Below are 14,250 nucleotides of genomic sequence, written 5' to 3' on the forward strand. Positions count from 1 at the left end.
GTGTGGACTTTGTTGTTAGGCCTGGGTCTGAACTTGACCTTGCTACTTAGATGGCCCTGCAACCTTGGCCTTATTATTTGTACTGCTGGTGACATTTATCTAGAATGGGCACTCTGTCCCAGATCTCCCAAGTGGATTAAAGCCCACTTAATGACACCTTTCTCAAGGTCAAGTGGAGTCTGTTAGGTGAACCATTGACCTAGTATAGTCCTGTGGCCTGAGCAGGGACGCAGGCCCAGTGGGGACAGCAGAGGATGCATCACTGGAGGCTGGAGAAGTCTACTAGGCTTGCTGCTGGCTTTGAATTTGTGTGGTCCAGGTTCTCCGCTGGCGGGCTCATCTAAGACAGATGCTCTTTGTACAGAGAGTCCTTTGGAGCCTTCATGTAGCAGGGTGGGAAGAGTGCCGTGTGCCCTGCTGCTGGAGGAAAAGTGGAGGCTGCTGTGTGGTTGGGCCCTGGGCTGGGGTGCAGCGCCTGTGACTCTGGGACAGCAAGCAGGAGGTATGGTGGAACACGCACAGTCTTTGCAGTCAGATCTGTGTGGTCTCAGCTGCCCCTTACTGGGAGGTTTCTTTGCCTCTTTGAGCCTCAGTTTCCTCATCAGTCTTATGGGTAAAGTGTGCTGGTCCCTACTCTGGGAGAAGAGTCCTGGAAGGCTGCTGGGAGAGCATAGTCAGATGGGGCTGCTGGTGGACACCTCAGCAGTCACTGCTATACCTCCCTTGTGGGGCCCCAGAGTGCTCTGGGGACAGGAGTGATTTTGCTCCTTGACTCTCCTGTTTGACCTCACTGTTGTGTCTTCACGCATTTGTGTCCTTGTAGCTGCTCCAGTTGTGTCGAGTGGACTTGGGGGGGGGTCTCTCCTTGGGTGCATGATAGCAGATGGTGGTTCTAGCACCGGGGGCTTCAGCATTGCCCCCCAAAATCAAATCTGGGCACTTTTCTGCGGTTACCAGTTACCCATCCATGGGCCTTGCAGTGGAGCTAGCACCAGTTAGGCTTGCAGATTAAGAATTAAACTCGGGGGTGGGACACTGCAGGAATGCAGCAGTGCGGTCAGCTGACCAGGTTGCTGGGCTTGGGGCAGGGTGGATATGACCAGGTTCATGAGGGTGGGCTGTACCCAAATGTGGTCTGAGGCTGGCATGAGACTCACTGGAATGGAATGTGGCCTCTGCCCGCCCAGACTGCTGAGTCAGAGCCTCCACGGGCTCCAGCAACATGGACACCCTCACAGGTTGGAGAAGTGCTGGCGAGGCTCTCTTAGTCCGGAGACTCAGGCCCCTGCTTTCTTCGTGGTAGAAGCCTCTTCTCCATGTGGGGAGGGGGCAGTGGAGCTAAAGGTGGAACCCCCTCTCTTTTCTCCATCGTTGTCTTCAGCGTTTCTGTCTGGCTACTGTGTGGCCTCTTCTTTTTGCCTGTTGACTGTGCTGTTTTCTTAGGGCTGGCACTCATTGATTCTTGCTCCTTTTTGCTTGACTCTGCCTTTTCTTCTTAGGTTTCTGCAGTTGAGCCCAAGGCACACAATGGCATGGAGAGCAGCAGTGCTGCTGGGCGTGGTCCTGGGAGTTGGAGCTGTGCCCACTGATGATCCTGAAGATGGAGGCAAGCACTGGGTGGTGATTGTCGCAGGCTCAAATGGCTGGTACAATTACAGGCACCAGGTAGGAGTGTGACTCGGCTTTCTTTTAAACACTCTGTAGACCTTGCTAATGGTAAAGGCTTAGGAAGAGCATGTGCACACCGGGAGGCTGGTGAGAGTGTGGAGACCCTAGAGCCCTCCTCACTGCTGGGAGGACTGTATGATGGCACAACCATTGTGGAAAACAGGCTGATAGGTCCACAAAGGTTTCTGCAGGAGCACCTTAGCCTGAAGCAAGTTTCTCGACCTTGGCACTGTTGACTGTTGGGGGCCAGGCCATTCGTTGTTGTGGGTCCATCCTGTGCTTTGTGGGAGGCTCAGCAGCATCCCTGGACTCTCCCTCCATGACAGCAGTGTCACCTGGCCCACTATAACAGCCCAAAATGTCTCCAGACATCACCAGGTGTCCCCATGGGGCAGAATCGCCCAGGTTGAGACCCACTGGTCTAACACCTTCATTGTATAGAGAGGGAAACTGAGGGCCAGAGAGTAGAGGTGACTTGCCCAAGGCCACACAGTAAGAGGAGACCAGTGAGGAATGAGTCTATGGCTTGGGTGAAAGTGTCCTGGTGTCTGCCCTCCACACCCCTCCTGCTGATCTGTCATTCCCCATGTTTCCTGGATATCAGCCACACCAGCCTGTCGGAAGATAGAAAAGAAGAGAACCCATATTTGAGTGTACATTAGATGTATAGCCTCCTGTCCTTGTTAGTATAGTGGAGAGTGAAAAAATAAAATAAATAAAAAAATTCCTGCACAGGAATGTAAATGGTACAGTCACTGTGGAAAACCCTCTGGCAGTTCCTCAAAAAGTTACCCCTCGAATTACCATATGAAGCAGCAAGTTCTCTCCTTGGTGTGTCCCCAGGAAAAGTGAAAGCCCTCATCTACATAGACATGTGTGCAGGAGTGTCCATGGTAGCATTATTCATGAGAGCCACGAGTGGAACAGCCCATATCCATGGAAAGATAAACAGTGTAGTGCATACACACAACAGAATATAATCAGGCCACAAAAAAGATGAAATCCTCACATGGCTTCAACATGAGTGAGCCTTAAACAAGCTAAATCAGAGAAGCTAGTCACCAAGACCACATATTTTATGATTTCATTTTTAATGAAAGTTTAAATCAGGGAAATCTACAGAGATAAAAAGTAGATTAGCTGTTGCCATGGGCTGGGGCAGAGGGGAGACTGGGGAGTGCCTGCTGAAGAGTATGGGGTTTCTTTTTGGGGTAACAAAAACATTCTGAAATTAGATAGTGGTGGATATACCGCAAGTCACTGAATTGTCTGTTTTAAAATGCTATTATGATATGGGAATTGTGTCCTAATAAAGCAGTTACTTTTGAAAAGTCATTTAATCTTTTCAGTCTCAGAAATAAGGTGCTTAGACTATCAAGTGTCTACATGCTGGGCTCTCTCCTGAGTGCACATGACACAGACGAGCTCCTTTAGCCCCTGCAGTGGGGTTGGGTACGGTTGGTCCAGCTCTTACTCCCCCTCATGAGTGCTTAGGCCAAGCAGTGGATCCAGCTCTATTTCCCCTTGAGTGCTTGGACCAAGGCGTGGGCAGGGCCAGCTCTTACTCCTGCTTGTAAGTACTTGGATGGAGGTATGGGCAGGGCCAGCAGTCTGCCCAGCCCAGCTCAGTGGGCACGTGATGGGGCCAGTTTTCATGTCCCGGCTGACTGACTCTAGGGCAACCCTATCCAGTAGAAGTGCCCCAGGTGCCGTGGTTGATTTTTTAGTAAACACAAACAGGTGACATGAATTGTAATAACTTATTTAAATCAGTATGTCCAAACTATTATCATGCCAACTTGTAATCAATATAAAAAACTAAAATTGAGATGCCAGCTTGTGTGCTGGCTCACTTCTAATGTACACCCAGCTACTCAGGAGGCTGAGGTGGGAGGATCACTTGAACCCAGGAGTTTGAGGCCAGACTGGGCAACATAGGGAGACCTCATGTCTACAAAAAACCCCCAAAAAACTAGCTGAATGTGGTGGCACATGCCTGCAGTCCCAGCTACTTAGTAGACTGAGATGGAAGGATCACTTGAGCCCAGGAGTTTGATCGTGCCACTGCATCTACCTAGGCAACAGAGCGAGACCCATCTCTAAGGATAATAATAATAGTAATGAAATACCTTACCTTTTTTTTGTTAAAGTCCTTGAAATTCAGTGTGTATTTACCCTCTCTGAATGAATAACTCATTTCTTGAGTGGTTTTTGCAGATTAGCCAAATAGGAAATTTAGCTTGATTAAAAAGTTGTTATCATGGCAAAATGATCCCGTCTCCTTTTACTACTTAACCACAGACCTGACCCATTTAAAGAGAAGTGACTTGCATATGTTTCAGCTCTTCATTTTCTCCTCCCTCTAACCACAAGTTAGAAAGAGAAACTATTTAGTACAGATCTCAGATAGCAAACAAGATGATTTATCAACCACCCTGATTTTTATACAACCAGCCTGATGACAGACACTTGTTGAACATTAAATGGAGGTGCAACTTATCCAGTTGCCCTTTGCTCCCAGAAACCTTTTATTTTTTATGGTGTAGCTAATTTCCCTGAATAAAATAATAAATATCAATATAGAATAAAAACAAGGCGAAACAAGCGGCCATAGACTGGAATATTTGTCTGTAAGTAAGAGGATGGTGGCATTGGGGCCATCCGTGGCTGCCTGTATTCCTAGTCAGCAGCCTGTACTGGCTCTCTTGACCTGGAGGCTGATCACTGAAAGAGCACCTGAGGGAGCGGTTCCTGCAGGGCTACTCTCCCATTTTAATGGAGGCTTTTGTTTTCCTTGGGTTCACACAAAAAGGAGCAGTCCCTGCAGGGCCACTCTTTCATTTTTATGGGGGCTTTTGTTTTCCTTGGGTTCACACTTGAAGTAGCTGTCCCTGCAGGCTACACTTCTATTTTCATGGTGGCTTTCATTTTCCTTGGGTTCACACCTGAAGGAGCAGTCATTGCAGGGCTACTCGTTCATTTTCGTGGTGATTTTCATTTCCCTTGGGTTCAGTCCTGAAGGAATGGTCTCTACAGGACCACTCTTCCATTTTCATAGCACCTTTCATCTTCCTTTGTTCACACCTAAAGGAGCAATCTCTATAGAATGGAAATCACTTTTCCACTTTCATGGAGGCTTTCATTTTCTTGGGTTCACACCTGAAGGTACAGTCTCTACAGGGCTGCTCTTCCATTTTCATGGAGGTTTTCATTTTCCTTGGGTTCACACCTGAAGGAGTGGTCCCTGCAGGCCACTTTTCCATTTTCATCTTCCTTAGGTTCATACCTTGAAGAAGTGGTCTCTAATATGGCTACTCTTCCATTTTCATGGAGGCTTTCACTATCCTTAGGCTCACATCTGAAGGAGCTGTCTCTACAGGACCACTCTACCATTTTCATGGAGGCTTTCATTTTCTTGGGCACACACCTGAAGAAGCAGTTTCTACAGGGTTACTCTTCCATTTTCATGGAGACTTTCATCTTCCTTGGGTTCATACCTGAAGGAGCAGTCCCTACAGGTCACACTTCCATTTTCATGGAGACTTTCATTTTCTTTGAAGAACTAGTCCCTGTAGGGCCACCCTTCCATTTTCATGGAGGCTTTCATTTTCCTTGGGATCATACCCAAAGGAGCAGTTCTGACTTAGGGAAGCCCCTGACAGCTAGGAGCTGGGCAGATCATTAGCATTGCTAGGCCCTGATAGGAAGGAAGAAGATGGCCACATGCATGCAGGGATAGCACGCAGTCCAGAGAGATGGAGTAGGAAGTGGGGATTGGCTAGAAAGGCTGGGTGAGATTGCAGTGAGGCTTGGCAGGAGCAGAAGGACCAACACCCCTTTCTTTTTCTAGCACTAGACAAGGGGTTGGACTAGTGTCTAGTGCTAGAAAAATGAGAATGAGGGGTGCTCTAGCACCCCATGCCCCGGCAGTCCTCTTCCCCAGCCCACACATGCTCAGAGCCTCACCGCACCATCTGGCTTAAGTCTGTGGTCTGTAGGCTTTTTCCTATGAAGGGCCAGATAGGAAATATTTAAGGTTTGTAGGCTGAGAGGTGAAACTGAGGCTGGCAGGAGCAGAAGGCCAGCACCAAGGTGAGGAGAGAGTGGCCAGGAAGTTCCGCGACAGGCATGACAAGGACTGCCTGCTCTTTGGGCAAGCACTCAGCTCAGTGTGATGCATAACATAACTTTTATATTTTTAAAAAGAAACTCTGTCCTAAAAAGACCATGGGTGAAGGACATTAGGATGGAGACTGAGGGACCTGAGTATTGTTGAAGGCTGGGACAGTGTGGGCAGCAGGTTTTCTGTAAATGCTAGAAGCTGTGCATGATCGAGTTAATGCCGCATGGCCCTGCCCACACCTCAAGTGCAGTTCCTGCCCATCATGACCTGCTGTCCTAGTCTGGACAATGGTATCTTCCCACTTTAAGCCTTAGATTGCTCCTCCGGGGTTGGAGGTAGGCCCAGTGCCTGGCCTCAGCGGTGCTTGGGCATGTCACAGGCATGATACATGCCCTAGCAGGCACGCATACCCAGTGACAGGGGACCCCTCCAGTGACTGGGACACAGATCGGCCTGCTGTAGTCACACTTTGTTCCATGCCCCCTGCCTTTATTTAGTGACACTGGCTGGGCTGGATGCAGTGTGAGCTCACAGAGGACAGACGACAACCTGGTCAGGACATCACAGGACATGCTAGTAAGACAGAACTCCTAACATAGCTGTGAAACCCACAGAGTCACTGCAATCTCTGTTCATCCTTCCCAGGGCTCTGCCCTTTTTGTGAAGTCTTGCTCAATAATCTCTCAAGTATTGCCCCATTGCACCATATGGCTTTCCTGTTTTTAAGGGAAAGAATGTTTCATAGATCAATGTACATTCAAGGGAAGTAATTCAAGTCACTTTTGACACCATTTTCGAGTTATTTGAGTTGGTTGAGCCCTACTTTTATTTCCTCGAGTGCCAGTAAATATTTGACTTTAGCAAAGAACCACGGGATTCTTTGCTAAAAAGGCAGAGGCAACCAAGTGCCTCCCAGAGTCCAGAGGGAATCTTCCCCTGCCCTCAAGGCTGCTGCATGTGAAGGGGCATGTCCAGGTAGGGATCAGGGTCTGAACCCCTGAGCAAGCTGCAGCCCCTGCTGAGCATGGCCCCATCTCTCCAGTGGTGATAAAAGCACCTGCCTCTTGGGCACGGAGGGCTCTAAACATCGCCAGAGGGTGATGAACCTGCTCCTTAAACATATCTAACTACTGAGGCCTAGTTTAATGCCGCCTGTAATTCACCCATGTCAGGTATCCGGCTCAAGGATTTTCTAGCAAATTTCCTAAGTTGTGCAAACATTACTGTAAATCAGTGTGAGCACATTTCCATCTCTTTGGCAGGGTCCTGCGGGACCTCTAGCCCTGGTCAAGTACCAGTCTACTTTCTGTTTCTGGATTTGCTTACTCTGGACATTTCCTATAAACGGGACTGACAAGGTGTGGTCTCTCATGCCTGGTTTCTCTCTGCATGAGGTTTTGGAAGTTCATCCATGTTGTGGCATGCATCAGCACTACGTTCCTTTTTATTTCCAAATCATATTCCCTTGTACAGGTAGGCCACATTTTGCCTGTCTGTTAACCTGTTGATAGATGTTGATTGGCGTTGTTTCCAGCTTTTGGTTTTGTTTTTCTTGGGTAGGTACCTAGGAGTAAAATTGTTAGGACAAATAGCAAATTTATGTTTAGTTTTTCAAGAAACCGTTCAACTGTTTTCCAAGATGGAGACACACTTGGCATCGCCGCAAGCCGTGTACAGGGCTCCTGGTGCTCTAGTCTATACCAACACTTGTCATCATCTGACTGTAAAATGATGACTCATTGTGGTTTTGATTTGTATTTCTTAATGACTAATGATGTACAATATCTTCTCATGTGCTCATTAGCCATTTGCATGTCTTGTTAGGTGAAATGTTTATTCAGGTCTTTTACATATTTTTTTTTTTTGGCTACATTGATTGTCTTGTTGGGGGTCCAAGAATTCTTTGTGTTTGTATATAAGTCCTTTATCCTTATCGGATGACTGTTTTGCAAATATTTTCTCGTAGTCCATTGTTTTTCTTTCCATTTTCTTCATGGTATCTTTTGAAGATTAAAGTTTTTAATTTTGATAAGGTCCAGTTTATCAGTTTTATTCTTTTATAGATCATACTTTCTCAGTTATTCATGACTTTCTTGCAGTTATAACTCAAGGTCCCAAAGATTTTTCTCCTATGTTACCATCTACAAATTTTATTCTAGCTCTTACATTTAAATCTATGATCCATTTGGAGTTAATTTTTATGAATATTGTGAGGTGAGGGTCTACATTCATCTTTTTGTATGTGGAATATCTACTTGTTTCAGCACCTTTCGTTGAAAAGACTAATTTCTCCTCAATATAGTTTTGAAATTAGGAAGTGAAAGCCCTCCATCTTTGTACTTTTGCAAAATTTTTTTTGCTATTCTAGGTCTTTTGCAATTCTGTATAAACTTTAGGATCATTTTGTCAGTTTCTGCAAAAAAAAAAACTTGCTGATCTTCTCTGTTTTTTGCATTGTCTTCTTTTTTCTTAGCATTATAAAGTATTAAGAAACAGTACTGCATCTTCTGATTCATGAAATGCCTCTTCATTTCTTTAGATCTTTAATTTCCCTCAGCAGTATTTTATAATTTCAGTGCATAAGTCTTGCACTTCTTTTGTTAACTTTATTTTGTGATGATTTTGTTTTGGGGGCCTTTTGACATCTAACAGGAGCGGCTTGTCATGGGGTGGGTGCATCTGCTAATTCCCACATCATCAGAGGAGTGGGTTAAATCTCACATAATATTGATTTGATTTTTTTATGAAATAGCACACAGATGAATGTCTCCATAACATGTATACAGTTTAAATCATAAAAACATAATAATAAAATGAATACCTGTGTACCTTGTGCCCTCCAGTGACCAAGCGCCTGAGTTTTTGTCATTCCTTCCATGCTTTGCTTTATAATTTTGCCATGTTTAACATCCGGCAATTACCTGTAGGCAGCACAGTGATGCAGTGAGCCCTCTCCTGCTCTCTATGGGCTACAGTTCTGCTAGGGCAGATAGCCAAGAGTGGACTTGCAGGGCAGACGGCCAGGAGTGGACTGGTGGGGCAGATGGCCGAGAGTGGACAGGAAGGGTGGAGGGCACATGCTTCAGCCTGACTGAAGATGTCTAGATGTTTGCACAGTGGAATGCTGGTTGCACCATGCTTTTGCCTTTGCTATGTTAGTTTACTACTACTACTCAAACCCATTACTATAATTAGTGGCTTAACACAACACAAATTTATTATCTTACGATTCTGGAGGTGAAAATCTGCTGTGGTTGTCACTGGGTGAAATCAAGGTGCTGACAGCCTAGTTCTCTGCTGGCTCAAGATGAGGTTCCACTGTCATGCCCTTTCCAGCTGTAAAGTTTGCCAGCATTCCTTGGCCCACGGCCCTTCTCCTGTCCTCAAAGCCAAGGGTCAGTAGAGCCTTTCTTACATGGTATCTCTTGGACATTGAGTCTCCTGACTCCCTCCCACACATAAACACCTTTGTGCTTACACTGGGCTCGCTGGGATGATCTGGAAAAGCCTCTCTGTTTTAAGACCAGCTGATTAGAACCTAAATCCATTTGCTATCTTAATCTCCCTGCATGTAGCATAGCCTGTTCACGGGTTCCAGGGTTAGGATGGGCATGTCTTTGGGGCTGCTATCCTGCCTATTTTGGTGTTTGAAGGTCCTCATCATCCCATAGAAACAGGCCTTCAACATTTTAACAATGTGTGTGGGTCAGTCTATTTATAAAATATCTAGGAACTATTTAAAAATGACCTGTGTTCAGACTTTCGGCCCTTGGGAGCCAGCAGGGAACTAGGCTGTCAGCACCCTTTGCTCTCCCAGGGCCTCTGTTCTTTTATTGAATTCTCTGTTGTTCCTGTATGAGGCAGTATAATGTTTGGGGTTTGGAATGCCTGGGCTCTCACTGTGAGTTGCGTGTGACTTGGGCAGGCCATCTCACCACTCAAGCTTTTATTTCTTCATCTGTAAAATGGAGATCATTACCTTTATCTTTAGGCTTGCTAGGAGAATTACATAAGATAATGCATGTAGTCTTAGCATGTGCTGGACAAACAGAAGGATGCTAATAAATGTATTAGCATTCAAATGTATTCAGGCATCCATTCATCTGACAGCTCGAGTGCCAGGCCCTGGATGCCACACTTCCGTAGTCAACAACTGTGTATGAACACTGTCTCTGTTATAAAGTCAGCCCCTTTGTTGGGGCTTCCCCAAGCGACATGCCAGGTTTAATGTTTGACAAGTTTCATTTACTATTGTGTTAAGAAGTGCTGTTTAGAATTTGATGTGTATAGGGCCAGGCTTGGTGGTTCAAGCCTGTAATTTCAGTGCTTTGCGAGGCCAAGGTGGGAGGATCAAATGAGCACAGGAGTTTGAGGCTGCAGTGAGCTGTGATCATGCCACTGCACTCCAACCTGGGCGACAGAGAAAAACCCTGCCTCTAAAAATAAGAAAAAAATAAATAAAGAAGTTGATGTGTATGAGTTTTGTTCCTAAAGGGAATGCAGACTGAACACTCACCTCCCTGTGTGCGAGGCAAGGAAGCAACCCATTCACCCTCATGGCCGAGGAGTTGCATGAGGAAAGTTTTTCTTGATCCCTAACGTTGACTTCCTTTGTAGTTATCATTACTTTTGTAAACTTAAGAGCGGTTTCTCATTTTAATTCCAGAGTTGTACTTTGGGGTTTTTACCCATTTCTCTGAACAGTGACCATGGCAGACAGAGTTACTTGAGTTGGAAGAGTCTTGTGTGAGACAGCACGGCTGCTAAGCTTCTCACCTGTTGGTTTACCATTCTGAGTCCTTCTGCTTTTGAGATCCAAATCTCTGCTTTCAGGAGACATTTATGTAGTCTGGAAAGCGAAGTCATTTAGGACTTTCAAAGGCCCTTGTGACCTGCAGATGGGGTGGTGGCGGGTTGTGTTTGTGTGTATGTGTGTGCATGTGTGCATGCATGTGCATGTGTATGCCGCTCATATGTACATGAGCTTCCTGTTGAGTAAGAACTGGATAATTTGGGCAGGTGGGAGATCTTTTAGAATTGAGATAAAAATGTTAACGTGTGTATTAAAAAAAAAATGTAAATGCCTGATCGATAGGGAGTGATTTATAGCAAGTCTTCGATGAGACAGAGCACACTATTCATGAGACTCCAAAATTGGCCTCCTGGGCAAAATCTAAAACTTTCCTCATTTCTCCAGGCAGACGCATGCCATGCCTACCAGATCATTCACCGAAACGGGATTCCTGATGAGCAGATCATTGTGATGATGTATGATGACATCGCCAACTCTGAAGAGTAAGTAGGGTGTGCTTTGAACTTGGTTGTAAAGAACTTAAGGGTATTAAGAAAAGCCACATAGACTCATAGGAATCCTCAGAACAGCATCCTGATGCTGAGACGTAGATATCCTCCCAGATGAGAGCCCACGGGGTGCCTCATGTGGAGCACTGGCCATGCTGTGTGTGTGCCTGGGATCATCAGGGACCCGGGATGCCAGTTCTGATGGGTGCTTGGAAAGGGCTTGAAGCACTTGGGGGCTTGTTTCTAGCCTCTGAGGGAGCAGCACAAGGGGCTGGGCATGCGAGCCTTGTGTGAAGACAAGCTCCTGCTCCTCTCTCATACCTGTTCTTACTTTACTCTCCAGCTGAAGTAAATGTTATGTGTTCTTTCACACTTACTGATGTCTTGCAGAGACCAGAGCAGCAAGTACTGGTGTAAATGACCCAGTTCTAACCTCTCCGTTCCTTGGACCCCACCTTGGTCCTGGCCAGGATGCTGCCCTTGCTGTGATTCTGTCAGGGCTTAGGCACCAGCTCTTGTATAGAAGCCTTGATTTCTCTCCTGCCTCTCTCATAAGAGTAGTTTTGCTCTCAATTTAGAGAAGATCTTGCCCTCAAGCTGCAGGAGGCTGGGAATACCCAGACTTGGGTTCCTGTCCTAAGCCTTTTGAGCTCGGCCTGAGAGCACTTGGCTTGTGGGCCCCTGCAATCCCCAGACTGCTTACACACTGGTGACATGCAGGTGAATAGATGTGTCTTCCACAGACATAAGTGTTTACTGGCTTTTCACATAACGGGATATATTTGGGAAGAGAGAGATTTCAGAGATGTGTCACATTGTGTTTCCATTTCCAGCAATCCCACCCCAGGTATCGTGATCAATAGGCCCAACGGCACAGACGTGTACAAGGGCGTCCCTAAGGACTACACAGGCGAGGTTCGTGGGCCTGGGGCAGGATGAAGGACTACCGGGGTAGAGGGAGGGGCGTGGGCCCAGGGTAGGGTGAAGGACTACACAGGGAAGGGGCATGGGCTCAGGGTGACACCAAGGACTACACAGGGGAGGGGTGTGGACCTAGGATGGGGCCAAGGACCACACAGGAGAGGGACGTGGGCCCTGGGTTCAGTGAAGGATCACATGGGAGGGGTATGAACCCAGAGGAGGTCCAAGGAGTACATGAGGGAGGGGCGTGGGCCCAGGGCAGGCTGGTGGTGCCGCTTGCATTTTAGTGATGATTTTATCTTGTGTTTCTAGAATCATAGCCTCCCTAGACTGGTTTCTGGTCAGGATTTCATGTTTATATTAGGATTTGTGCTTGCGGAGTAGATTGTGAGAGTTTTGAACATAAACAGAGAAAGGGATTTCAAAATGTGCAAAATAAGTTGCAGGCTGCTGATACCTAGTTTCTGCTCCTCAGACTTTAAGCTGATTATAGATTTCCTTCCATATTAACCTCATTTTCTTGAGATATTGCTGTTAATCTGATTGTAGATAATCTGTGCTGTTTTATGAAAATCAGTCTTCTGCAAAATCAGGCCTGATGCGAAGTACCTCAGGATTTTGCTGAGATAGTTTTTCATTAATTATGATTATAGTTTCTGTATAAATTGACACATTTTTAAAAACACCATAATGACATCAGTCTCGTGGTTTCTGTAGTTTTTTTTTTTTTTAATTTTAGAAGGATCTTTTAGGAACTAATATTCGGATCCTTTTAGCTAAAGTTCAGCAATTTTTTCAGTTTCATTTTGTTTATTTCTTTTAAGTTCAAATACAGTTATATTTACTATATCATTCATGTAACATAGATAATCCCACTTTTATGAAATTGTTTATCTTTGTGTGGTTACATAAGGGAGTGCTTAGACTCTAGGTGCTGGGATTTTTGATGACTTTCTTCTTTGTACTTTTTGGTGTTGTTTTCAGTGATGAAGTTTCAGTTGAACAGAATCCTCTCAGGACACCAGATATCCCTGGGGTTTAGCTTAAACTCAGGCAGCAGGCTGGGTGAAGGGCGGGTGCTGACATTCCTGCCTCCCTCTTGCTGTTTCCCCGAAGTGGCATCCTCTTCCTCTTTGATTTTTCCACTCTGTCGGCAATTTGGGTTTCTGCATGTGGACTGTGTAGGGGTCAAGCAGAAACAGCAGGCCGAGTTGCTGTAGGCCCAATCCAGATGATGTCTGTGAAAAGGTCGTGCACCCCTGTGCACAGCCCTTGCTTTGGGTCCCCTGCATTCCAAATGTTTACTTGGAAGCCTCGAGCCTTGGAAAAGTGTGGGTGAGCTCCTGGGGCTGCCTCAGGACCAGCAGGTTCTCTGGCTTGGACTGACAGCAGCATCTGATTTTGGTTTCAAATTCTTTGTAGGATGTTACCCCTAAAAATTTCTTGGCTGTGCTGAGAGGTGATACAGAAGCAGTGAAGGGCGTCGGATCTGGAAAAGTCCTGAAGAGGTAAGGTCTGTTTCTCCTGAGGACCTACACCCCAGCAGAAGGAATGTAGACAGGTGCTGTTCTTGCTCCCGGCCTACTCGCCTGTCAGTGTTCTGCTCTGTCCCTAGGTCAGGTTGCACAGGGCTGATGTTCCTGTGGCTCCTCCTGGTGTCTGTACTGAGTTAATGCTGGGATCCAGAGTCCCTCCTTTAACATCCCCTGTCAGTTAAACTTGCTGTTCCTCATCCTCGGGTCGTTACTTAGGTTTGTCCCACTGCCAGTGGAGTATCCTAAAACAGCTGTGAGTTCTTGTAGCCAGATGGGTTGCAGGGCCCCAGCCTGCCCCCCTAGCCCTGTGCTCTGATCTAAGATCTCCTAGTGAGGAGAGGGTCAGTCATAAGTGCAGGACCAACCTTTGTATTTGGGAAGATGAATGCTGGTGCTTATCCTGCTGGCTGTAGACTGGTGACATCTTGTTTAGTATTACTTTTATTTTTGAGTCAAAGTCTTGCTGTCGCCCAGGCTGGAGTGCAGTAGTGTGATCATAGCTCACTACAGCCTTGAATTCTTGGGCTCAAGTGATCCTCTGGCCTCAGCCTCCTGAGTAACTGGGACTACAGGTGTGTACCACCATGCCTGGCTAATTTTTTAAAATAATTTTTTCGCCGGGCTTGGTGGCTCAGTCTGTAATCCCACGCCTTTGGGAGGCTGAGGTGAGTGGATTGCCTGAGCCCGTGGGTTCGAGACCTG

At 46.4% G+C, this 14,250-nt stretch overlaps 1 protein-coding gene across 2 annotated transcripts in view; it reads left to right on the top strand.

Moving 5' to 3' along the window:
• Positions 1-14,250, top strand: part of LGMN (legumain) — a 29,026-nt gene that overhangs the window by 3,346 nt on the left and 11,430 nt on the right. For both annotated transcript variants that reach the window (XM_008072945.1, XM_008072947.1), the window contains exons 2-5: positions 1,500-1,665; positions 10,989-11,086; positions 11,926-12,007; positions 13,436-13,521. In XM_008072945.1, the coding sequence (XP_008071136.1) occupies positions 1,528-1,665; positions 10,989-11,086; positions 11,926-12,007; positions 13,436-13,521 (404 nt within the window). In that variant the 5' untranslated portion in view covers positions 1,500-1,527. The remainder of the gene's footprint in view (positions 1-1,499; positions 1,666-10,988; positions 11,087-11,925; positions 12,008-13,435; positions 13,522-14,250) is intronic.

The sequence above is a fragment of the Carlito syrichta genome, unplaced genomic scaffold (assembly GCF_000164805.1).
Source record: "Carlito syrichta isolate Samal-C Ts95f unplaced genomic scaffold, Tarsius_syrichta-2.0.1 Scaffold315561, whole genome shotgun sequence".
In the NCBI taxonomy this organism is placed as follows: domain Eukaryota; kingdom Metazoa; phylum Chordata; class Mammalia; order Primates; family Tarsiidae; genus Carlito; species Carlito syrichta.